This window comes from Colobus angolensis, unplaced genomic scaffold, assembly GCF_000951035.1.
Source record: "Colobus angolensis palliatus isolate OR3802 unplaced genomic scaffold, Cang.pa_1.0 Scaffold151, whole genome shotgun sequence".
Classification (NCBI taxonomy): Eukaryota; Metazoa; Chordata; class Mammalia; order Primates; family Cercopithecidae; genus Colobus; species Colobus angolensis.
Genome location: NW_012114611.1, coordinates 2,543,667 through 2,569,915, shown reverse-complemented (window position 1 = coordinate 2,569,915; position 26,249 = coordinate 2,543,667). Strand labels below are relative to the sequence as shown.

The following is a 26,249-nucleotide window of genomic DNA, read 5'->3' as shown; positions in this document are numbered from 1 at the left end:
TTAGCTTCCCTTTGTGGGTAACTCGACCTTTCTCTCTGGCTGCCCTTAACATTTTTTCCTTCATTTCAACTTTGGTGAATCTGACAATTATGTGTCTTGGAATTGCTCTTCTTGAGGAGTATCTTTGTGGCATTCTCTGTATTTCCTGAATTTGAATGTTGGCCTGCCTTGCTAGGTGGGGGAAATTCTCCTGGATAATATCCTGAAGAGTGTTTTCCAACTTGGTTCCATTCTCCCTGTCACTTTCAGGTACACGAGTCAGACGTAGATTTGGTCTTTTCACATAGTCCCATATTTCTTGGAGGTTTTGTTCCTTTCTTTTTAGTCTTATTTCTCTAAACTTCCCTTCTCACATTTCATTCATTTGATCTTCAAGCACTGATACCCTTTCTTCCACTTGATCACATTGGCTATTGAAGTTTGTGCATGTTTCATGTAGTTCTCATGCCATGGTTTTCAGCTCCATCAGGTCATTTAATGTCTTCTCTATGCTGTTTATTCTAGTTAGCCATTCGTGTAATCTTTTTTCAAGGTTTTTAGCTTCTTTGCGATGGGTTCGAACATCCTCCTTAACTCAGAGAAGTTTGTTATTACTGATCATCTGAAGCCTTCTTCTCTTAGTTCATCAAAGTAATTCTCTGTCCAGCTTTGTTCCATTGCTGGCAAGGAGCTGCATTCCTTTGGAGGAGAAGAGGCAGTCTGATTTTTAGAATTTTCAGCTTTTCTGCTCTGGTTTCTCCCCATCTTTGTGGTTTTATCTACCTTTGGTCTTTGATGTTGATGACAAAAGATGGGATTTTGGTGTGGATGCCCTTTATGCTTGTTAATCTTCCTTCTAACAGTCAGGACCCTCAGCTGCAGGTCTGTTGGAGTTAGCTGGAGGTCCCCTCCAGACCCTGTTTACCTGGGTATCACCAACAGAGGCTGCAAAACAGCAAATATTGCAGAACGGTAAATGTGGCTGCCGGATCCTTCCTCTGGAAGCTTTGTCTCAGAGGGGCACCCAGCCGTATGAGGTGTCAGTTGGCCCCTGCTGTGAGGTGCCTCCTAGTTAGGCTACTGGGGGTTCAGGGACCCACTTGAGGAGGCAGTCTGTCTGTTCTCAGATCTCAAACTCTGTGCTGGGAGAACCACTATTCTCTTCAAAGCTGTCAGACAGAGACATTTAAGTCTGCAGAAGTTTCTGCTGCCTTTTGTTCAGCTATGCCCTGCCCCCAGAGGTGGGGTCTACAGAGGCAGGCAGGCCTCCTTGAGCTGCAGTGGGCTACAGCCAATTCAAGCTTTCTGGCCACTTTGTTTACCTATTCAAGCCTCAGCAATGGCAGACGCCCCTCCCCCAGCCTTGCTGCTGCCTTGCAGTTCGATCTCAGTCTGCTGTGCTAGCAGTGAGCGAGGGTCCGTGGGCATGGGACCCTCTAAGCCAGGCGCAGTATATAATCTGCTGGTGTGCCATTTGCTAAGACCATTGCAAAAGCACAGTATTAGGGTGGGAGTGTCCCGATTTTCCAGGTACTGTCTGTCACAGCTTCCCTAGGCTATGAAAGGGAAATCCCTGACCCCCTTGCACCTCCCGGGTGAGGCGATGCCCCACTCTGCTTCAGCTCACGCTCCATGGGCTGCACCCACTGCCCAACAAGCCCCAGTGAGATGAACCCGGTATCTCAGTTGGAAATGCAGAAATCACCCATCTTCTGGGTCACTCACACTGGGAGCTCTAGACTGGAGCTGTTCCTATTCAACCATCTTGGAACCTCTCCAACAATGATTCTTATTATCCCTTTTGCCATTTTGCACAGGGAGAGAGAAGACAAAAGCCTGACTGGTAAGAAATTTTTACACTTTTGTGAACATATTAGTCTTCTGGGTTTCCTTCCCCCAGCTCAACTCTAAGCCAAACATTTTTAAGGTTTGGAAAATTAACTTTTCCGGGTAGAAACATTATAAAAGAGATAGAAGACTTTTTAAACCATGAAAGAAGGAAAAACACCATGGAAAGGAGTTCCCATTAGGACTGTCAAGAGGTATTGCCTCTTTTCCTATTTGTAATGGTGTTTCCCCTGTTTCTTTGCCTTCTCTATTTTCTCTTTTCCCTTTTGGCCTATTATAGGAGACATATTGCTCGTCTCCAAAATTTTCTTCTGTTGCAGAGCTTCCTGTTTTAGCTGCAGTTAGGGTTTGACTTAGGAGCAGCATAACATTCCTCCATGAGAGGTCAAACCCCGGGGTTAAACTTTGGAAAGCTTCTATATACCTATCAGTATTATCACAAAATTGGCCTAAGACTCCTTTACTTGGCTAAGGTCCTGCAATAAGAAGAGAACATGAAGGGGCCCCAAATAAGGGGGACACTCAGATTATTTCCCTGAAAGTTACTTTTTTAATTTTGGGGAATTATTTTACATATTGGCCTGCCCAATATTGTTGCTAAAAGAGCTGGGTTGATTTTGCAACACTTGCAAAGGTCTAGTAAAAAGGCCATGCCCCGGTGCAAAAGAAAATAAGCCACTTTTTCTTCAAAGTTTTAAGGTCAAAGAAGTCCTAGTGCTTCAAAATACACTCCAGAGGAGTGCGTGTTGAAGATGATCTGTTACCCATCTAGAAAGAGAAGTGAGAAGAAAAGCATCTTTTTAGTTTCCTTCCTTTTGGTATGTGATCCAGGATGGAGGAGAGAGCAGTAGGAGGCATCCCCCCAACTATTTTCTCTCCTTGGCTTCTGAATCCCTGGCACCCATTGAATGTGCCACCCATGACTGCAGGCATGACCCTCCAAGCCATGACACCAGAGGAACTATACTTTTGGGCCTTAGTCGTGCTGTCCCCAAGAGGTCTTAGTCCTCTGCCTTTTGTTTCGCTTTGACCTCCTACATTTCTGTCACCTGTGTGTCTTAAAAAAAAAAAAAAGGATTTCAAGAAAAACCACGTAATTGGGCAAGTCCCCTTTAAAGAGGGGGACATGCTAGATTGAACTCTATATGCTATTATGGCCCATCTAAAGCACTTACCCATAGAAGAATGGTTCTGGTTAACTTCCAGACTTATAATTCCCTTGCTAATTAAGTAGTGTTAATAGGAGACACAATAGGTGCCTTAAAGGAATGTAGAAACTAAATGGCCATTTTCCTGCCAGTGGGACAATAGCAAGACTAAAATTTGGCTATGAAAGACATCTTACTCCTGTTAAAAGCAGAGCTTTCCCACACACAGAAGTAGCAGCAGAAAAGTGCAAAATAGAAAAGTTCCAAAGGTGCAATGTACTGCAGAGAACCAGCAATGTGTCTCATAAAGAGGATTTTTATTTCCACTAGGTGGCTTAGAAATACCACGTGCTCACCAGAGAAGTCATAGCAAGTAACCTCACCTCTGGGGAAAAGGAGAAAACGCTGTTCCTAGACTGTAAAAATCCTTGCACATTTCACACAGAGAAAGAGTAAGAGGCCACAGGTAGAGAAGGAAGAAGAGTTTGCAACAGGACAGTTGAGGATTCTCTACCAACACTGGAACTGGAATGGACTGTCGGAGGCTGCATTTGGTCCAGAGGCATTTGAATCACACCAGACACTGGCCTGAAATTCTCAGTTGCCTCAGAACTTTTTCCAGCCTCACATGACGGCAAAGTCTCCCAGTAAAAAGAAGCTAGTTCAAACATGGCCAACATTATCAATACCTGTGGGTAATGGGGGATTCTCCATGTTCTCCCCAGAAAGCTTCACATCTGTGTCTTTAGTACGGCAACCAACGCTAAGCATATGTACTAGGCTGACAGACGCCCATTGATTTATTTGATTTATTCTAATATAGAGGCTAAGAGCACCTCTGAATGATAGAATAGGTTTTAAGCTTGCTTTCATACTCACCACTCCAATGAAGGCTGTACCTCAGATTCCCAGCCAATGCACCAAAATGATATGGCTCCCATGAGCAGAGGAACACCAGGGTTCTTGGTCCCCATGCCAAATTAGATAAAACAGTAGGGACACACATGGAGTGGTTTTAAGGAGTAAAGAGCTTAATAGGCAAGAAAGAAGGGATAAGAAAGAAAGAAGCAGTTCCCCTGTACTGAAACAGAGGGAGGGGGTCTCCAAAGCCAACAGAGGAGACCCCAAGTACAGTGGGAACCAGCAAGGTATATGAAGAGGCTGCAGGAGATGGTGTCTGATTTGCATAGGGCTTAGGGATTTGGTTTGACCAGGTACATCACTCACATAGCCTGCGAAAAAAACTGGCCCTCCCACTCTAGCCTTTTAATATGCAAAGGCAGGGTGCCATGATGTTCTGCACACATAGGGATATGTGGGGGCGGCCATGTTGCCAGGCACAAAAGGGGACAAGGGAAAGAGGACAATGGTGGGAATCGCCATGTTGGGTGGACCCAATAGCTAAAGGTTTGTATTTGCATATCAAAGGTTGCACACCTTGCATTTGCATGTCAAAGGTTGCCAGCCTGGCTCTAACAGCCAGGGCTTTCCTGCTAGACAAGAAACATTTCTGGAGCTGCTTTAAAAGAGATCAAAACTTTCCTAGGACCCCTTTTCCTCTCTATCTGCCTAAAATAATTTCTTAATAACTCTTACCACACTGTTTCCAAGAAATACTGAAGGGGAAGAACATGAGTAGTTTATTCCAGTTCAAGACTTCCCACAAAATGTGGACCAAATCCAAGACCTGTTGAATGACCTTATTATCAATGATGACTCCTCTCTAAAAGACCCTGGGATGCATAGCAATCAATCCAAATGCAGAGGAGTTTGCTTCTGGAGTGAAGTACTCACATATTTGAGCAGATGGGGTTCTCTTTTATTGGGGGATTTAGATTGGCTTTTTGGAAACTAAAATGGTTCCTCAGGGTTAACTAACACTTGTTAATGCCTAAACTTTTTTTAAGTGCAGAAATACAAATTAAGTTCTAACTGTTAAGCAGATTTCTCAGTTCAGACTTAAATTAACATTTCTCCCCATCAAAAAGAATCTCCTCTTTCTGAGGAAGGCTGGTTAGTTAATTTGAAATAATTCATTATAGACCAGTATGTCTTTGGTTACTGAAGTTACAAGGTGGGGATCAGATAAGAACTAGTCCTGGCTTTTATGGTGTATTATGTTGAAAATGTTAAATTCTGCTCCTAATATTACGTGTGAGGTAGTATGTGATTTCAGAATTTCATCTTCTTCTGAGGAATCACTGCATCATAGCTATGCCTGTGTGAAGTCTAATGTTTGATCAACCCATAATCCAACTGAATGAAGAGACTGTAACATTATGATTTGAGTGGTGCTTTTCCTCACTTTGTTAACCATTATAACAATAGCACAATTTTTTTTAAAACAAAACTAGATTAGTTTTGGCTTCTTAAACTTTACATTCATGTAGTTAAGCTGCCATACATGCTCAATGGGAATAGTGTGTAAGTTGAAAATACCGTAAAATTTTTTTTTCAAAGATACTTTAAAAAATAATAGTAGATCTGAAAAAATGAAATTATTGGCCATCCTAGGGCCCTCTTGATGATGCAACCCACTGAAACAAGAATGATACAAGGGAGAAGTAGTTGGCCCTGGAGAGCCCATTCAGAATGAGAACAGGCCTCATGCTTAAGGACCTCTCCAGGGACCTCCCTCACTCTCCAAGGCCTAGAGCTGAGACGAAGTCCCTCTGGCCATTGTTATTTGGGAGGTAGATTCAAGGCTTCCCCCTGGACAGAAAGGCTATGGGAATATTTCCTTGCTCAGAAGTTTTACCTCTGCATTCTCTAAAGGAAGGACAAAGCCGAGGGAAGCCCACAGAGCCCTCTCCTATCTGTGGCTTTTGCTCCACTCTTGGAAAGGATGCCATACAGGGATCCTCCATTCAGGGCATCTCATTGGCCTAGAGAGCCCAGGTGAAGGCAAATTTCCTTCTCATTCAAATCAATCTTCTCCTAAAACTACCCACTCTGGGAACCCACGAGGGTACAAGTCATGAATCGATATCAGATTCTCATTGATAACCTTCCTGAGTTAACCATCAAGGGAAGGGGGACTAGCCACTTTACCTTCCTCTGATCTAGACTGAATCCTGTAACTGTCCATTTTGCCAGTTGTTCTTTTATTTCTCACCCCTATTTCTGGTCTTTAACTTCCCTGTGATGCACAAAAATGATCCAAGTTTGACTTGGCTTTTTTCAAATCTTTTTCCAAAAAATAGCACAGTCTTTGTGGATGCCCATGTTAAGACCTGAAATTGCAGTGAAAACAATGGACATCACAGATTCACAGAAACACTGGAATGGGAAGACCTTGAAATGACTGATGTTCACTGTCATGCACGTCCGTGTGGAGAGACCACCAAACAGGCTTTGTGTGAGCAATAAAGCTTTTTAATCACCTGGGTGCAGGCAGGCTGAGTCTGAAAAGAGAGTCAGCGAAGGGAGATAAGGGTGGGGCCATTTTATAGGATTTGGGTAGGTAAAGGAAAATTACAGTCAAAGGGGGGTTGTTCTCTGGTGAGCAGGAGTGGGGGGTCACAAGGTGCTCAGTGGGGGAGCTTTTTGAGCCAGGATGAACCAGGAAAAGGACTTTCACAAGGTAATGTCATCACTTAAGGGAAGGATCAGCCATTTTCACTTCTTTTGTGGTGGAATGTCATCGGTTAAGGTGGGGCAGGGCATTTTTCACTTCTTTTGTGATTCTTCAGTTACTTCAGGCCATCTGGGCATATACGTGCAAGTCATAGGGGATGTGATGGCTTGGCTTGGGCTCAGAGGCCTGACATTCACAGTCCTCATTTCTATTCAAGGGTTTCCCCTTGCCTGGCTTCTGTGAAACCAATACACTCATGTGTCATTTCTGCTTGGATTGACACAGAAGGGGAGAAGAGGCTTCTATTTAGTACCAGAAACACCCCAGGAAGACTGTTTCCCCATCTTTTCAATTTCTAAGCTGGTAGCAGGTATAGTGACTCACCTGTAATCCTAGTACTTTGGGAGGCTGAGGAGCGGTGATCACTTAAGGCCAGGAGTTTGCAACTAGCCTGGGCAATATAGTGAGACCTCATCTCTAGAAAAAAATTAAATTAAAAATTAAATTTAAAAAAATCTAAGCTGGACTGAGGCATGAGAAAAGCTTCAACCTAGGAGACGGAGGCTTCAGTGAGTTGAGATTGTGCCACTGCACTCCAACCTAGGCACAAGAATAAGACTCTGTCTCAAAAAAAAAAAAAAAAAATTCTAATCTGGAGTGAACTTTAGAAACCATCTATTTTTCCCAGACTTTTTTTTTTAGAAACTTAAGTGGCTTATGAGCTTACAGTGGCCGAGAGAGAACTTGCACCATGACCAGGTCTCTTAATACTTCTACCAGACATTCAGACACTCATCATGGTCTGCCATCCAGATGGTCAGCCAAAATGTTTATTGCTTATTCACTATACCAGTTAGTCCTCCTGTGGTTTAAGCTCAGTTCCTTTTGGAAGTAGAGAATAGCACTTCTCAGTATCAACTCCCTTCACTTCCTTCTCCAGCCTGAATAATCCCTGCTCTCTTCTTCCTTTCTAGGTCTGATTCTCTGAACTTTTCCTCCTCACCTTCTCTACCATGGCGAATATGTTACTGCCCTAAGCTGGAAAGGACTGACGCAGCCTGACGTGGCAAAGCTGCCTCTGCTACAGAATCTGTCCTGGGTCTGCCCTGAAGCTTTACTGCCAATGCCTCATCCCCAGGCATGCCCTGACACTGATAACCCATTGGAGCATTCTTTTCAGTTCTTGTCAGTCAAAAGGGAAACTTGAGTGCTCCATGGAAGTCAGCAACATGACCACAGTCACTGTGTTTGTTCTCCTAGGACTGTCCAACAACCCTCAGGTTCAGGCATTGCTCTTTGTTCTGTTCCTGGCGATTTATCTCTTGACTCTACTGGGGAACCTGCTGATGGTGCTGGTGATCAGTACTGATTCCCACCTCCACACTCCCATGTACTTCTTCCTGAGACACCTCTCCTTCCTGGATGCTTTCTATTCCTCAATTATTGTGCCTAAACTGCTAGAGAACCTTCTTTCTAAGGAGAAGACAATATCCTTCCTTGAGTGTTTCACCCAGATCTCCCTGGTCATATTTTCTGGAGCTACTGAGGCTTGCCTCCTCTCGGTCATGGCCTACGACCGGTTTCAGGCAGTGTGTCATCCGCTGTTGTATGTGGTGGTTATGAACAGGAGGGTGTGTGCTGGCCTGGTGGGATCATCCTGGGCCATAGGAATCGGGACTGGCATAATTAACACCCTCCTACTTGCTCAGCAGCACTTCTGCGGCCCTAACGTCATCCGTAGTTTTGCCTGCGAGCTTCCTCCCGTGCTCTTATTGACCTGTTCCAAACCCTGCGCTAGCATCGCCTCCATTCTCACCACCATGTCAGTCCTGGGCCTTGGCACCCTTGTCCTTTTGCTGGGTTCCTACAGCTGTATCGTCACAACAGCCCTGAGGATCAACTCTGCCACAGGTCGGAACAAGATCTTTTCCACCTGCTCTTCCCATTTCCTTATGGTCACCATCTTTTATACTTCAGGAGTTCTCAGGTATGTCATTCTACACCCCTGAATATAAACGTGGGATATTCCTTACCCTAGGTGGTCTCCGTTGGCAGAATAGAGCATTACAAAATAGCAAGACGTTCAAAAGGCCTGGGCTCTAGTTCTGGCTCTACCAGGGACTAGCTGTATGAATTGCAAATAATCTATTTTCAGGTGGGTACGGTGGCTCATGCCTGTAACACCAGCACTTTGGGAGGCTGAGGTGGGTGGATTGCTTGAGCCCAGGAGTTGGAGACCAGCCTGGCCAACATAGCAAAACCCCGTCTTTACCAGAAATATAAAAATTAGCCAGGTGTGGTTGCGTGCACCTGTAGTCCTAGCTACTCAGGAGGCTGAGATAGGAGAATTGCTTGAAGCTCCGAGGCAGAGGTTGCAGTGAGCAGAAATTGCACTACTGCACTCCAGCCTGGGCAACAGAGTGAAACTAGGTCTCAAAAAAAAAAAAAAAACAGAATCTATTTTCTTTCTAAGGCTTCAATTGTCCATTCTGGAAAATTAGTTTAGACCAAGATAAAGATTTTTCTACTTCATTAACCTAAGATTTGAGAGTTCTCAAAAAGAAATCAGAGAACCGGCCAGGCGCGGTGGCTCAAGCCTGTAATCCCAGCACTTTGGGAGGCCGAGACGGGCGGATCACGAGGTCAGGAGATCGAGACCATCCTGGCTAACACGGTGAAACCCCGTCTCTACTAAAAAAATGCAAAAAACTAGCTGGGCGAGATGGCGGGCGCCTGTAGTCCTAGCTACTTGGGAGGCTGAGGCAGGAGAATGGCGTAAACCCGGGAGGCAGAGCTTGCAGTGAGCTGAGATCCGGCCACTGCACTCCAGCCTGGACGACAGAGCCAGACTCCGTCTCAACAAAAAAAAAGAAATCAGAGAACCTTTGTTAGATTTTTATTCAGTGCTAGACAAAAAATAAAACCTGTCTTTGAAACGTATGCCATCTTTATTTCCTACTGGGAGATGTCGCCAAAGCTTACGTATATTGTAGCAATTTACTAGTCATTTACTGTACACCAGCTGCTTTACATTGCGAAGTCAATTTTAGTATGCACCACACTACAAGAGAAATATTATCAACCCACTTTTAGGTAAAGAACCTGAGTTTGGGAAGTAATCAGGTAATTTCTCAGCAGTCCTAGAACAAGCTAGTAGTGGAGCCACAAGTTGGACCAAGATCCATGCCCTTCCTTACCATGCTTCTCAAACATCAACAGCTCTGGCTGCCTAGTCCTCCCTCACTAGGAGACAAAACAATCAACGCCTGTGCTTTCTACTAGTAAATTGAAGGTGGATTTGCACAAATTGTTCAATACTTTTCTCACCTGCCTGTGATTCAGAGAGAGGCCAAGGATGGAAATGGATGATAAGAATAGTCCAGTACCTGTAGTCTAGTGGCTGGGAAAGAAAAAATAATAAGTAAAAGAAAAATAAATAAATAGCCCAGGAGAGCTCAACTGAGCTGTACACCAGTCTCTTCATCTCCCTTTGTCTCAGTTTCCTCATCTGCCATAAGGGATGTGACTACTTACTTCACAGAAATGTTAGAAAGAATAAGTTAAATGACAAAAATAACAGTAAAATGACTATTTTTTTAAATAACCCAACACATTGGAACCCACAAGGAATATCCTTGGGATAGTCTATTCTGATAACTACGGTACCACTGCAAAAAAATAATAATACTAGTGCTTCTTTGGAAGATACTCCGAGTGGTACTTAGCAAAATGTACTCAAGATTTTAATCTTATTATTTTGGAATCATATTACGTGCTTAACACATTTTCATTTCCCATTTTACCAGTTTTGGTTTCTTTTCCAAACCAAAGAAAAATGCAACTAAAAGAACAAATGTTTGTTCCACTCAACTTTATACAAATAATAGACAAGGATTCTGAGGGTAATTCCCAGGGCCATAAAAGTTGGGAATAATGACAACATTTTAAACTGAGCATGCAGTTTTACATGAACAGTCATCACAAGGTGAGGACATTGTGTTTCCGTACTGTTGCGTATAAAGAGGAAAAAGAGAAAAATTCCTCATATTATCATCATAGCTATTAAGGAAGAATGTTTTGACGAGTATGAAATGCTATGGAAGTGTATGAAAGTATTATTAATTCTATTTTTTTGTTTTACTTTTTATCTGTCCTGAATATTAATTCTATTAGAACCCACAGCCTTTGATATGCTGCAGAACTGCTTGTTCTTCGGGGCAGCTCCTGTAACTTTCTGTGTGAGCTCACTTACATTTGGATGTGTTTGAAGGCAGAAATGACTGACTTTTCACAGATCAGCCATTACTAGATGCTGCCACCAGAGAAAGTCAGCTCTGATGACCTCCTTTGCAGAGTCTTTGCAGGGAGGGGATGAATTGTTGCTGCCAACAGTAAGTATTGTCACCATTGTCATAAGTGGCTTTTCTGTGCAATCCCCTTCAAGGTATATGATTCCAGCATCCGGCTCAGCCCTAGAGCAAGTGCTCTCTGTGCAGTACAGTGTGATAACCCCCCTGCTGAACCCCTTCATCTACAGTCTGAAGAACCAGGAGGTAAAGGTGGCTCTGAGGAGGATGCTGGCCAGGAAGTCCAGGCTTCCCTTGTAGCCCAATGCCCCTGCCTCAGCAGGAGGAAAAATTATGGGGAAAAAAGGACGGAGGAAGAGCTATCACCACTCAGCTACCTCAGCATTCATCTCTCTCCAAAACAGAGACCTTAGTTTCTCTTCCTCCAGTGCCCTGCTCTCAGCCAAAGGCAATGAGGAAACTGTCACAGAGCAGGTAACACCCATCAGATGCGGCCCAGTCATTATACAAGAAAATCCTCAGGGCATCCCCGGCCATTTCTATAGCTAATGCTTTTTCCTCTCATTTCTTGCCTTTTTTACCCCTCTTCTTCCTGCCTCTCCCTCTCCCTTTTACTTATGTCTATGCACAAAAAGTAAATCAACCTATCAGACCACTAACAAATGTCCTTCTGCATTCTTGGATAGTCCCATCTTGGCACTGTGACCCAACTCCTCTTTTGTTCTCATGCCAAAAAGTCCTTTTAAAGATCTACATCCCATAACAACTTAGAAAGAAATCAAATAGACCGGGCATGGTGGCTCACACCTGTAATCCTGGCACTTTGGGAGGCTGAGGTGGGCAGATCACGAGGTCGGGAGATCAAGACCATCCTGGCCAATGTGGTGAAACCCCGTCTCTACTAAAAATACAAAAATTAGCCTGGTGTGGTGGTTCACACCTGTAGTCCCAGCTACTCGGGAGGCTGAGGCAGGAGAATTGCTTGAACCCAGGAGGCAGAGGTTGCAGTGAGCTGAGATCACGTCACTGCACTCCAGCCTGACAACAGAGCAAGACTCTGTCTCAAAAAAAAAAAAAAAAAAAAAAAGAAATCAAATAAGAGTGTCTCCTGTCTTCATCCTTAACAAGTAGCAGCTAAAGTAGAGCCTAAGCCAGGTGTGATGGCACATCTCTGTAGTCTCAGCTACCTGAGAGACTGAAGCAGGAGGATCATTTGAGCTCAGGAGCTCAAGGCTGTAGTGTGCTGTGCTCACACCTGTGAATAGCCACTGCCCTCTGGACTGGGCAATGTTGTGAGACCCCATCTCTACATAAACAAATAAATAAAATAGCACCTAGCAAACAGTGTGTCCCCAATAACCATTTGGTGACAAATCAAGCGGTGAAGGAAGGAATGAACATGGATCACCTGAAGTCTTTTCTCTTGCATGATCTCAGGAAATGGGAAGAGGGGAGTATCCCCCTCTAAAGTATAAGGGTCTTCAAAGCAAAACCTCTAATAGCTTCTATATCCCCAATATCTAGTACCTCCTGTCACCTAATAGGCTCTTAATTAGTGTTCAATAAATGAAAAAAGTGAGAATGAGAGAGAAGGAGAAGTGGGAGAAGAAACATGAAAAGAAATATTTGAGGCCGGGCACGGTGGCTCACGCCTGTAATCCTAGCACTTTGGGAGGCTGAGGTGGGTGGATCTCCTGAGGCTAGGAGTTCAAGACCAACCTGGCCAACACAGTGAAACCCCATGTCTACTAAAAATACAAAAATTAACTGGGCGTGGTGGTGGGCACCTGTAATCCCAGTTACTTGGGAGGCCAAAGCAGAAGAACTGTTTGAACCAGAGAGACAGAGGTTGCAGTGAGCTGAGATTGCACCACTACACTCTAGTCTGGGCAACACAGAGAGACTCCATCAAAAAAAAACAGAAAAGAGGTCAAGCATGGTGGAGGGCAGATCACCTGAGGGCAGGAGTTCAAGACCCACCTGGCCAACATGGTGAAACCCCATCTCTACTAAAAATACAAAAATTAGCTGGGCATGGCAGCACATGCCTGTAATCCCAGCTATTCAGGAGGCTGAGGCAGGAGAATTGCTTGAACCCAGGAAGTGGAGGTTGCAGTGAACCAAGATCCTGCCACAGCACTCCAGCCTGGGCAACAGAGCAAAAGTCCATCTCAAAAAGAAAGAAAAAAAATTTGATTTTATCTAATACAATTCCTGTCTTCATAACAAGATAGGTGTCAGGGAAAAGTAGCAGGGAGGAGAAAGCAGGATAAGAGGAGAGAACGAAACTCTGTATTGCTGTGAACCATTTCGAGTCTTTCTCACACAGAGCTCAGTAAACGGTCTGCTCTCTGAGAGCCACTCCCTGGAGCCTCCCCGCTTCCACATTAGTCTGGATAACTTCAGACCTTTGCTTGGCTTAGAGCTTCATTTTAGGCCTAAAGGAAAGATAAGGAGGTAGAGAAAGCAAAACAGATGCTCAGCTGCCATACTGTCTCCTATTCGGCTCTCAAGAAAGTTCTCCGGAAGAGAACAGCAGTTTCCTGTCCTGCTTCTACCCAAATGCCAAGAGAACTGCATCTATCAAGCCTGCTTCTATGCCCAAAGAAAAAGTTATCACGTGAGGAGATGATACGTTAATGAGCTTGATTGTGGTGATCATTTAAGTGTATACATACAACAGAACATCAAGTTGTACACCTTCAACATTTACAATTTTAATTTGTAAAAAAGGAGGAGGAGGAGAAGGTGAAGAAGACTACTGGTGTGTGTTTGGACGAACGGAGGCAAGATGGTGCATTTCCGGGTTCTTCTTCACCACCAATTCTTCCCGCGCGCGCGAAAATGCAGCCGGCGCCTGGGAAGGTGCAGATCAACTGGGCATGCGCCAGGTGACGTCAATCCGAAGAGACCAAGATTTACCTGGTGGCACCTGTGGAACGCCCCCGACACGCCGGTGCCCCGCCTATTGCCCTCCCACTCCTAGAAAAGTCGCTCTGGCCAGGGTCCCACGCGGACTTCCCAGCTTCCCACTGCTGCCGGGACTGTCGGAACTCCGTCCGAGAGCTTCACCACGGGACTCTGTCGGCCTTCTTTGCCGGAGGCCGACAGACCTCTTCCCCACACCTTAGGTGACCAAAATAAACTTGCAGTTTTGCTCCTGGTCTTTGCCTACTCGCTGGTTCTTTTGTGCTCGCTCTGGTGGTCTTAGAAAAACAAGTCAGTGTGTATGTCATGAAGCTGATCCAGCCATACCTCACTGGATAAAGGAGGCAATGTATAGATTTATTGATTTATTTTCTCAAAAGAATTCATAATTCAGTGGACACCATATTAGACATTGAAATTAAAAAATGTATAGGCCGGGCACTGTGGCTCACACCTGTAATCCAAGCACATTAGAAGGCCGAGGTGGGAGTTTAAGACCAGCCTGAGCAACATGGTGAAATCCCATCTCTACTAAAAATTCTAAAATTAACTGGGCATGGTGGCAGGCACCTATGCCCAGCTACTCCAGAAGCTGAGGCAGGAGAATCGCTTGAACCCAAGAAGCAGAGGTCACAGTGAGCCGAGATCATGCCACTGCACTCCAGCCTGGGCAACAAGAGCAAAACTCTGTCTCAAAAAATATATATACATAAGCCAGTGTGGGGAAAATAAGTATAGACTAGGAACAAGAGAGAGTTTGCCTGAGAATTCCAAATGCAGACCCCAAATGCCTTTTGTAGTATTGCTTAAACCAAAGAACATGGCATTTTGTTTGTTTATTTGATTTAATACATGAATTATTTTACAACTCAACACACTACAATTAAACGGAGTGGAAACACAGAAAAACTGCTCTGCAGTACTAGTACAGAGTAGGCATCTAGAAACATTTGTATCATAACCCACTGTAACCAATGAATAATTGAAAAAAAGAAAAAGATGTCTGTCATGCCGGTTCCCTGACTTCTATCTGTTCTTGATCTTCTGACCTCAGGCTGAGGTTCTCTCTGCAGATAAATCTCTTACTGTCAGTTCCTTCAGCAACGGCTCCTGAAGATCATGAACTCATGTACAGTGTACTTGCCTTCACGGGTGAACTTTCCTGTCTTCTCTGTGGGATGAAGGCCAGGGCTGTGGAGCTGAGCAACAATGCGAATGTCATTCTCAGCTCATTCAGAGTGTGACAAATTAAACTGTAGTTTGGAATGCTGGATTGTTAAAGCAGGAAGTGATCTCAGAAACCTATCTAGACCGAAATCCTCATTTTAAGATGAGGAAACTGAGGTACAGAGAATGGAGATGACCTGCCCAGGTTCAGACCATCAAAAAGTAGCAGAAACAGATTTTAGGACCCAAATGTCCTGATTCTTCTTCTTTAACATATCCCATAATTATTTAAATGAATGAAGTCCTGCAAACATTCCCCTTAAAAACAAGTGAAGGGGTGGCCTGCCCCTCCACACCTGTGGGTGTTTCTCGTTAGGTGGAACGAGAGACTTGAGAAAAGAAATAAGACACAGAGACAAAGTACAGAGAAAGAAAAGTGGGGCCCAGGGGACCGGTGCTCTGCTTACAGAGGACCCACACTGGCACCAGTCTCTGAGTTCCCTCAGTATTTATTGCTCAAAAGATAAGGGAGTAAATCACCAGTAAGACATACAGATACACGGAGATGTTCTATTGCCCAGGGACGGGCAGGAGTCAGATGTTTTTCTTTTACTGAGATTTAAGAGAATGGTAATGACCTTTAACCACAAGCAGTCTTTGGGCATTTGTTTAACAAAGCACATTCCTTACAGCCCAAAATCCTTTAAACCTTAATTACCACAGCAATGTCTCTTGCAAGGACAAGATTGGGGGTAGAGTCACAGATTAACAGCATCTCAAATACAGAGCCAAATGGAGTCTCTTAAATTTACTTCTTTCTATATAAACACAGTAACAGGCTGACCTCTCTTTTCCCCACAACAAGTAAAGCACAAGAAGAAATAATGGAGTGGAGAGTCCAAACCAAAAGGTCCCATGTTCTCAGATTCTTCAGCATCACTGTCAAGGCCCCTGTTGTCTCTCTGGTTTCCAGAGACAGGAAGAGTTCCTTTCACAGCTCCTCATGAAGGATAAAGAAATCCTTCAACCCCCTCAAGTCACCCATTTCAGATTCTTGGGTTCCCACCCATGCTCTTCCTTTTCCCAACCCACATCTCCACTTGTCAAAATCCCACACAGACTTTAAAACCAGCCTAAATGCTCTCCCTTTCAGAAACCCTTTCTTGATTCCTTTTTCCCAACGTCCCCTCCAAATAAAAATTATCTTTCCTTTTGTGAATGCCCAGTGCACATTTCTAACCTCTCTTATGATGCTTATAACTCTCTTCCTTATATTGTAACTATTTATTAATGTTTATCTTATTTCTCGCATTAGTCCTTGAGGGAAAAGGCCATTCAGCCAACTTTGTGTTTTTGCTTTTTGTTGTTGTTTTAGTTTTTTGAGATGGAGCACCCAGGCTGGAGTGCAATGACACGATCTCAACTCATTGCAACCTCCGCCTCCCAGGTTCAAACAATTCTCCTGCCTCAGCCTCCTGAGTAGCTGGAATTACAGGCACCTGCTACCACACCTGGATAATTTTTGTATTTTGGGTAGAGACAGGGTTTCGCTGTTGGCCAAGCTGGTCTCAAACTCCTGACCTCAAGAGATCTGCCCACCTCAGCCTCCCAAAGTGCTGGAATTACAGGAGGGAGCACCACACCTGGCTAGTATTCAGCCAACTTTGGATCCCTCTACAGTTCCTTGAATAGATTAGGTGATCAATGAAAGTTTGTTGCATTGAGTTGGTGCAGAAAGTAACCTTCACCTTTCTATTGTAAATTCAGTCTACTTCCTCTTCAGTAGAGACAGAAGGTGGCTATGACCTACGGCTTTGGTGTCCACCTACTCATCCTATTTCTTCCCCTTTCCTCCAGGGGGAAAAAAAATACAGCCAGTGACTTCAAATTGGGATCTTTATTCAAGACAGAGGTGAAATCTGTGCTGTAGTGAAAGTGCCATTGGGGGCACTGAGAAGAGCTCAGTGCACCACTCAGGCATCTCTGGAAAATAGTCCTCAAGAGTTCAGTGATGTCACTACAGCACCCAAGGCTCAGAGACAGATAAGCTTTGGGGGAACAGAAAGAAGCAAACTGAGGTGGCATTAGGGAAGAGGCATTCCAGGAATGTGGAGTGGGCAGGGATGCCAAGGACAGCAGATGCTCACAACTTCTCACAAAGCCACTGTTCCAGCTTCTCAGTGCAGAGGGCTTTATGGGCCAACCTGATAATGGAGAAAGGGACAAGGTGAGTTAGCTGACTGAATCTTGGCTTGAATTTCCATCTAGATTCATTCCCAGGAAGGCTGAAGTGAAAGAGTGTGGATGAGAATTACAGTAAGACATTCCTGGCCTGATGTCAAGGGACACAAGCCATCAAGTGGAATACAGTCCATAAAAAAATAATCCAAGAAAATTGTAGGGTTAAAAAAAGAGATGCAATGAGACCAACAGCTTGCTTGAGGGCATAGAACTAAGCAAGTGGAATTAGATGTCCAAATCTAAGTGAAAGGAGACCTGGGTCTGAGCCCTCCATTAGGCAACCCCTTATTAGGAAAGTTGCTACCGAGGAGTGGAGCGGGATAGGCTTAATAACAGAAACCTGAGTCTTTAGGTAAATTTTGTTTCAGAGACTGTATTCTAGATTAAACGACCAAGAGATAGGGTAAGAGGAAAGGGGTGCTGGGCTAACGGGGTAAGGAGAAGGAGGATGGGGAAATAATAGAATAAGGATTCACCAGTAGTCAATTCCTTTAATATCCAGGATCTTCTTGGCACACATTATGTCATCAGTAATGTCATCATCCAGGAACTCTGGCAGGAGTTACAGGGAAAGGAATGAGAGAGCTGAGAAGTATTACCCAGAAAGGCACTGAGTTCCCCTAACCCCTGGATCCAGTGGGTTCTCTAAACTCAAGGCTTGTGCCTGTTGTCTTTTTATATGAAAGGACCAATGTGGTAATGTCTAACCCTGGGTAGGGACTTCCTTCATTTCCCTGGGATATCTCTGGAAGAATCATCAGCTTCATCAACTGACTCACCCTGAAAATGCAGAGAATAAGATTCCAAGACTCTCAGACTGCTCAGATTGTCTACCCCTGAACCTCAGAGAACTGTCTGGGGATTTGATGACCATGAAGAATCCAAACAGCTTCTTACCCAGTACTGACGATTCAAGTCCCACAATTTTTGTAGAGCCCAGCCAAGGCAACGAAGCCCGAGGTCTGCTTGGCACTAAAAAGGAGATTATCCCAAGGGCAGGCCTCAGAAAAACAGAGAAAGAGGGTTATAGGGGCTACTCACTGTCACAGGAGATGTCGCAGATATTCCTTGACTGAGGGACCTGGCTGCTCTTGCACCAAAGCTTATTACTGATCTGGAAGAGTCCATATTCTGTGCTTCCATTGTTTTCAACTATGGCTTGTGTGTCATAACCACTGGTGTGAAAGATGGTACAGATGACTGAGGGAAAGATGAGAAAGAGATACCACAGAGATGTCCAGGATCCGCATAAAGGAGGAATTATAATTCTAAGACATAAAAATGGTTTCCAGCCAATCTCCAAAGATGGCAAAGCTCAGAGTTTCTTGATAAGATGAGATGGAGAATTCAAAAAAAAGTCAGACAATAAGAGAAAGAAAGGATAGGAAAATAAATGGGGCCAGGTGCAATGGCTCACACCTGTAATCCCAGCACTTTGGGAGGCTGAGGCGGGTGGATCACAAGGTCAGGACTTTGAGACCAGCCTGGCCAACATGGTGAAACCCTGTCTCTACAAAAAGTACAAAATTAGCCAGGCATGGTGGTGGGTGCCTGTAATTCCAGCTACTTGGGAGGCTGAGGCAGGAGAATCACTTGAACCGAGGAAGCAGAGGTTGCAGTGAGCCGAGATTACACCATTGCACTCCAGCCTGGGCAACAAGAGTGAAACTCCATCTCAAAAATAAATACATACATACATACATGAAATAAGAGTACGCAAATGAGCAGAAAAGAGGATGATTAGATAATTAAGTAAAAGTGGAGGAGCGAAGTGGAGGAAAGAGGGGATGGAGGAGAGAATCACATGAGGAATGGATGAAACAAGGAAGTGGGGAACTCACATTCAGGCAAAGCGATGCCTCCATAACCATCTATGTCTTTCAGCAGCTGGGACAGCTCACATTTTGTAAATTGCTTGGCCGGGATGGCAGGGAACAGGATGCACACCAGGAACAGAGGGACAAACGACCTCATTTTGGCTGCCCCCAAGAACCTGAAATGGAAGCATCACTCAGTTTCATTTCTTTATATTCATGCAGAAAGCCTCAGGGGCTCTGGCACCAAGACCTACATCTAGGAAGAGAATGAAAAGAGACTGGTCATGCCAAGACAGAAACACTGAGCCTGCCAGCTTCCTTCCATAATTCACCCTACTTTTCCTTTCCCTCTCCCAGTATCTAGTCCATGCCAGGTATTGCTCTCTGCCCAGAAAGAGTTCAAACCTTGATCCAGCTTCCCATTTGGCTTTGTTTATCCCTTTGTTTTTTGTAGGGTTGGTTCTAGGAAGCACTGTCTCTGGTTACTTTAGGAACAAAGAAGGCCATGGGGGCAATATAAGTGAGGAATCAGAAAATACAATAAAGTTCTATGGCCAGCTTCCCCCTCCCCACTAGAGACATACAGAATGCGGAGAGGGGGTGTATGTCATCACATGCCGCAGTCCCAGGATCAAAGCTGGCACTTGTCCAACCAACCTAGCCATGTAACAAAGCCCAGAATGAGTTCGGAGCTCATGACTGAAGGCTCAGAAATAGAAATAGAATATGGGAATGTAGACTGCAACAATCAGATATAACTTGGATCCTAAGACTTCCTACTTAAGTAAAATGCATAATTGAAAAGCCTGTATGAAAGCATCTAGGCCAGGCACAATGTCTCACACCTGTAACCCCAGCACCTTGGGAGGCTGAGGCTGATGGATCACTTGAGCCCAGGAGTTTGAGACCAGCCTGGGCAACATGGTAAAACCCCATCTCTACAAAAAAAAAAAATAATAATACAAAAATTAGCTGGGCATGGTGGCATGTGCCTGTAGTCCCAGGAGGTCGAGGCTGCAGTGAGCCATGTTCACTCCATTGCACTCTATCCATCCTGGGAGACAAAGTGAGACCCTGCCTTTTTTAAAAAGAAAAAAGAATCTGGCTATTATCAGATTCCCCACCCCTAACCACTTCTACGATAAATAACCAAATACTACATTGGCATTGAGACATCACATAAATCTAAGACTAATAACTTGTAGACAGCCTCAGAGTTGGCCATGGAAAGTGGGAAAGACGCAAGCCAGTGGAAAGATTGGACTTCAAGACTGAACAAGCTTGTGTCTGGAATCTCTATAAGGTCAGTGCCCCTAAGCAAGTAGAGCTAAGGATACTAGTTCTGAATAGTTCCTTTAATTTGCTGGCATCAAGCTTCATGTTATGGTGACAAGTAGCTGTTAGCTCCTTCATGCCACCATTCATCTTCTTATCCTCATCTCTAAACCTGACCTGATTTCTTCTTTCTTCTTCCTTTTTTTTTTTTTAGACCAAGTCTCACTCTGTCACCCAGGTTGGAATGCAGTGGCACGGTCTTGGCTCACTGCAACCTCTGCCTCCCAGGCTCAAGTGATTCTCCTGCCTCAGCCTCCCAAGTAGCTGGGACTACAGGCATGTGTAACCATGCCCGGCCAATTTTAGTATTTTTAGTAGAGACGGAGTTTCTCCATGTTGGCCAGGATGGTCTCGAACTTCTGAGCTCAGGCAATCTGCCTTCCTCGGCCTCCCAAAGTGCTAGGATTAAGACATGAGCCGCTGCACCCACCAACTTGATTTCTTATGTTTCAGGGAACATTTATCTCAATCGATCTGTTTAAGACTTATAAACTGACGGTCTTCCATATCATTATCTCCTACATGTATTCAGAGTCAGGGAAAAGTCCTCTCAGTTTAATCCTGTCTTCTATACCATGGATAACCAGTATATGAAGTGGCAGGAGTGAAGGGAAGGTGGAGGATCTTGGTGTGCCAGGAGGGATGAGCAGAAAGTCCTGATAGCAAGAGATACATGTTCAGAAACACAGCAAAAGTGGAGCCACTCCATTTCTCCACATTCCACCCAGAGGCACTGCAAGGGTACACGACAGGAATGGGAATTCTATCACGCTAAGCTTTGTTGAAAATATGGCTGAGGGTGACCTTGAACCATGTGGGAGAGGGACAGATAAGAAAAACTTGTGCTGAGGACTAGTCCTTCCCGTAGTGGAGTCTTGTGTAAAATGCCTCCTGCCTTAGGCTATGGACTAAGTACCTGTGACAGAGTAAAATGGTGGGCCAGGGTCTCAAGAATCACAGGGGTTTTCTACACTTTCGGCCAAGTCAAGACCTAAGGCAGCAGCCTGCTTGCCTGTAATTTGATTATACCTCGGCCCCTCACTATAAGCAATAAAAATCAGCATACAGGTCAGGAATCACAACTAAGTGCAGAAAAGAAAATAAACATGCCTCCGGCAAAAGGAACCATTATTTCCCTAGAAATGTTTGTAAAATACGATACCTGGGAGTCATCTGAAAAAGAGGATAGAAAGTGTCTAATGGAAACAACTGCAAACATCCAGAGAAAGATGCAGCCTCTTGGAGATTGTCCAAAGGAGAACAGTACACAATGATTACAGCACTGAAAGAGGAAGTATGTGGAAAGAAGTTAAGCACAGCTCGTGGAAGAAAGTTCTCACTCAGCTCTCCCTGTCCAGGAAGAAAGTTCCTGCCAAAATCTCCCTTTCCAGAGAGGTTTACTCAGGGTGCTCTGCATGGAGGTCGAGAGCTGAATCAAGATGGTGAAGAGGTGTTTACAATAAACTTACCTGGGTTTTGTTAAAAATAAACTAAAAATTACGTTCGTTCTCTCAGATGCTATGGGAAAAAACCCAGGTTTCTAAAACCAGAAATCACCTTTCTGGAGATGAACAAAATAAAAATGTTATTTCTAAAAATAAATTTCTTTATTTATAAAATAAAAATTTCAGGCCAGGCATGGTGGGGTCGCGCCTGTAATCCCAGCACTTTGAGAGGCCAAGGCAGGCGAATTACTTGAGGTCAGGAGTTCGAGACCAGCCTGACCAACATGGCAAAAGCCCGTCTCTACTAAAAATACAAAAATTAGCCGAGCAAGCTGGCAGGAGTCTGTAATCCCAGCTACTCAGGAGGCTGAGGCAGGAGAATCGCTCGAACCCAGGAAGTGGAGGTTGCAATGAGCCAAGACTGCGCCATTGCACTCCAGCCTGGGAAACAGAGCAAGACTCCATCTCAAATAATAATAATAATAATAAAAGTCTATTTCTAAAAATAAAGAAATTGAAAGCATGTGTTTCAAGGCACGTTTTCCATGTGAAACTGTAGTCTGTAGGTGAGTTGGCATTTCTAGACAGAGCCGAGGCCTACCATTTAGAAGGAATACCCTGAGATCCACAGTAATAATGGCCATTACATCTTACAGTTAATATCCTCACCTTGTGCCTGCAGTGGCTCATGCCTATACTGCCAGCACTTTGGGAGGCTGAGGCAGGAGGATCACTTGAGGCGAGGAGTTGGAGACCAGCCTGGGCAACATAGCAAGACTATGTCACTACAAAAATATAAAAATTAGCCAGGCATAGTGGCACGTGCCTACAGTCCTACCTACTCGGGAGTGGCATGTGCCTATACTCCTAGCTACTGAGGTGGGAGGATTGCTTGAGCCCAGGAGTTCAAGAATGCAGTGGGCTTTGTTTGTGCCACTCACTCTAGCCTGGGCTAAATAGAGCAAGACCCTGTCTCTATTTTGAAATACATGTATATCCTCATCTTGTTCTACTTTCTCTCATAATTTAGGAAAATTATCACTAGATGGACAATGATGCTAGATCTTGAAACCCAAATTTCATGCAAATGTTTAACCAAATTAAAGAGTTAATTAAAGCAACTAAGATTTAGAGAGGGAGTGATTTTTATTGGCATTTTTCTTTTTCAGCTGCTTGTCCAAAAGTCCCTACAAAGTTACCTAGCATTATAGATTCACATTCTATATCCCATAGGAAAGGCCTGCTCACAATTATATGGGCTTATTTTGGGTTGCTATATTTGCATTACTATTTATATCACTGCTTTTATACTTAACTGAACCATAGCTTCATTCGTGTGAATTGGGGATAGTATCAACCAAAAAATGCAATCATGGAAATATAAATTATAACACAGAAATGATTTTAAAAAATACTAACTACATTTTACCTTTTTAACTGAATATTAGCAAAAAAAAACCCAATACACATGTAATTACCAAGAAGCTAACAAAATTTCTATGCAAATTTTAATTGATTTTTCATTTTTAATTTATAAAATGTTTATTTTTAAATAAACATATATTTATATAATTTTACATCAACACCTTTGATAGAATCCTACATCGTATTTTTTGTTAACATGGTAGTTTTTCCTTTCCTGTTAGGAATGGCTTCCCTTTCTTCCTCCTCATTTCTTCCCTGCCAAACATCATCCTGGCAACTCATATTAACAATCTACCACCCCATTCCCCATAATGTGTTTATTTCACACTGCATGCCTGTATCAAAACAACTTATGTACTCCATAAATATACACAGCTATGATGTACCCTCCAAAATTTAAAAAACAAACAAGGGAAAAAATTCTACCATATCTTAGTCCATAGTTTTATCCATTATTGTATTTATATAAACACATATTGTTTTGCTATTCATTTTAAATTTTTAATCCATCTGCAATTCTGTCTGGGTTTTGTCTTCTCTTCAACTTGTCATATTTGTCTATTCTGATACAAATACCTTATTGATTTCATTGCGGCAGCTTTTTGCTATGTTCTGCTGTCTGATATAACAAGTCTTCCTTGTTATCCTCTTTTTAAGAAAAGATTAATTAAACTTTTTATTTTCAAAAGTAATTTGGGAGGCCAAGGTAGGTGGATCACCTGAGGTCGGGAGTTTGAGACTAGCCTGACAAACATGGCAAAACCCTGTGTCTACTAAAACTACGAAAATCAGCCAGGCGTGATGGCACATGCCTGTAATCCCAGCTACTCGGGCAGGGGAATCGCTTGAACCAGGAAGCAGAGGCTGCAGTGAGGCTAGATCGTGCCATTGTACTGGGCAACAAAGCAAGACTCCTTCTCATAAAAAAAGGGAAAAAAAGTCATTTAAACTTACAGAAAAGTTGTAAAATATTATCATAAGCTCACATGTATCTTTCCTATCTAACCACTCACTGTCAATGTTTTGCCACATTTGTATGTTCTGTCTCATAAACCTATTCCAATTTATTCTTTCATGAAATTTTTAATATATTTTAATCAATTTTCACCAAAAGTATGTTGAGACTTGAATTGGGATTACAACATACATAATCATACAGTCAATATACATAATAATTTTTAGAAAGCTAACCTTTTATAATATTACATTTTAAATCTCAGGGTGTATGTAGTTTTCCTTTGTTCAGATTCTATTTTGTACATTTCACTAAAATTTTATAGTGTTCTTCATATGATTCAATGCCTTTTTTATTAAAGTGTTTTCTAAGTATTTGGCACTTTCAGTTGTTAATGTGAATGAGATATTTTCCCCTTTCCACTTCTAAGTGCTTATAAATAGTACAGAGAACAGATACTTTTTGCAAATGTATCTTCTACACAGCCATCTTGCCAAAATATTATAAATTCTAGTATTTTTTCACTAGCATTTGGGGGTTTCTAGGTTTATAATCCTACAATCTAAGAAAGTGATAGGTAAGCTCTTTCTTTTCATTATTTGTCTTCGAGCAAAGGGAAGCCACCACAAAAGCTATCTGCCTCTGCCATAGCTCAGGCCAGAAAATAATTAACAACAATAATAATAGTGTAATAGTAATATTCTCCCATAAGAGTGTAAAATCACTGGCCTGTTCTCACTCAGACCTGAAGTTCATGCTATAATAACCACATCTAGTCAAGGAAATTCCAAGCTGAGAAAATAAACTAAATTGAGATGTGGAAGAAGCATAAGCAATCCTCCTCGGAGGTCCTTGAAATTTCCACAGATTAGGTCAACTAAGTAGGAGCTCAGAAAACAATACCAAACACATCAACCAGATGCATTGACTCACACCTGTAACCCCAGTGCTTTGGGGAGCCAAGGCAGGAGGATTGCTTGAGGCCAGTGATTAAAGACCAACCTGGACAACAGAGTGAGACCCCATCCTTATTTCCCAAAAATTTAAAAGTTAGCCAGGCGTGGTGGCACGTGCCTGCAGCCCCAGCTACTCAGGAGGTTGATATGAGAGGATCATTTGAGCCCAGGTTACAGTGAGCCCCGATCATGCTACAGCACTCCAGCCTGGGCAACAGAGTGAAACTCTGTCCCTAAAAAGAAAATTACCAAACACAAAATGAACCATTATGAATCCAAGTGAGGAGAACCAACTCCTATCCACTGAAAAGAGCTACCTTGCCCAAGGGGCACATTTACTTCCCAGAAGCAGTTCACATCCAGTGGCTGGTTGATGTGGATTGAGAAGCTTGGCCCCTTTACCTCAATGGAGGACAATTTTTCACAGCCATCCCAGCTGCAGAGGCTCTTATGAAATCAACTGAAGCTCTGTTATGACTACATCACAATTCACCTTCTTCTGGCCAGTCCTGCTTTCTTCAATCCTTCACCTCACAGGTGTTGAGACCACATGCATTTCCCAGTAAACTTCCTGCACGCAAATCTCCATCTCAGAGTCTGTTACCCAGGAAATCTGACCTGAAACAGTTGGTATTGGAAGTAGTTCAAGGCAGCAAGCTCTAAAATGGGATCTGGAAACCCTGTGGAAATGGGCTGCCATTCTCCATGACAGTACACATGACCATGGTATGGTGTTATCTCTGATACACAGAATACATGAACCTGGGGAACCCAGGGGTAGACATAAAACTGCCCTGTTCACCATCACTCCTAGTGACCCATTTTGGGAATCTATACTTCCTGTCCCTGTCACATTGAGCTCTATAGCTAAGAGATATTAGTTCTCAGTTCTAGGAAACGTAGTGAGTGTCCCATTAAACTTAAAGCTACAGCTGCAGCTTCACATTTCTCACGCTGAGAGACTAACAAGCATGAAAGACTCACTATCCTGGGAGGGATGACTAACCCTAATCATCAAGATTAGGGATGAAAAACATGTTTGGCATCCAGGTGATCCATTGTGGTGTCTCAACCAAAAAATTGGCACTTCCTTGCCCAATTTTTTTTTTTTTTTTTTTTTT

The 26,249-nt window shown here is 43.4% G+C and overlaps 2 protein-coding genes across 2 annotated transcripts; one reads left to right on the top strand and one right to left on the bottom strand.

Moving 5' to 3' along the window:
• The first annotated feature begins 7,781 nt into the window (after positions 1–7,781).
• Positions 7,782–11,159, top strand: LOC105507654 (olfactory receptor 8S1-like). Its single transcript, XM_011936241.1, has 2 exons — positions 7,782–8,539; positions 10,997–11,159. The coding sequence occupies exons 1-2, from the start codon at positions 7,782–7,784 to the stop codon at positions 11,157–11,159; spliced, it is 921 nt and encodes a 306-aa protein (XP_011791631.1).
• Positions 11,160–16,832: 5,673 nt separating this feature from the next.
• LALBA (lactalbumin, alpha-) lies at positions 16,833–19,189 on the bottom strand. Its single transcript, XM_011936240.1, has 4 exons — positions 19,037–19,189; positions 18,237–18,395; positions 17,672–17,747; positions 16,833–17,158 (listed from the first exon to the last, which is right to left on the bottom strand). The coding sequence occupies exons 1-4, from the start codon at positions 19,167–19,169 to the stop codon at positions 17,098–17,100; spliced, it is 429 nt and encodes a 142-aa protein (XP_011791630.1). The 5' UTR covers positions 19,170–19,189; the 3' UTR covers positions 16,833–17,097.
• Positions 19,190–26,249: the final 7,060 nt, after the last annotated feature.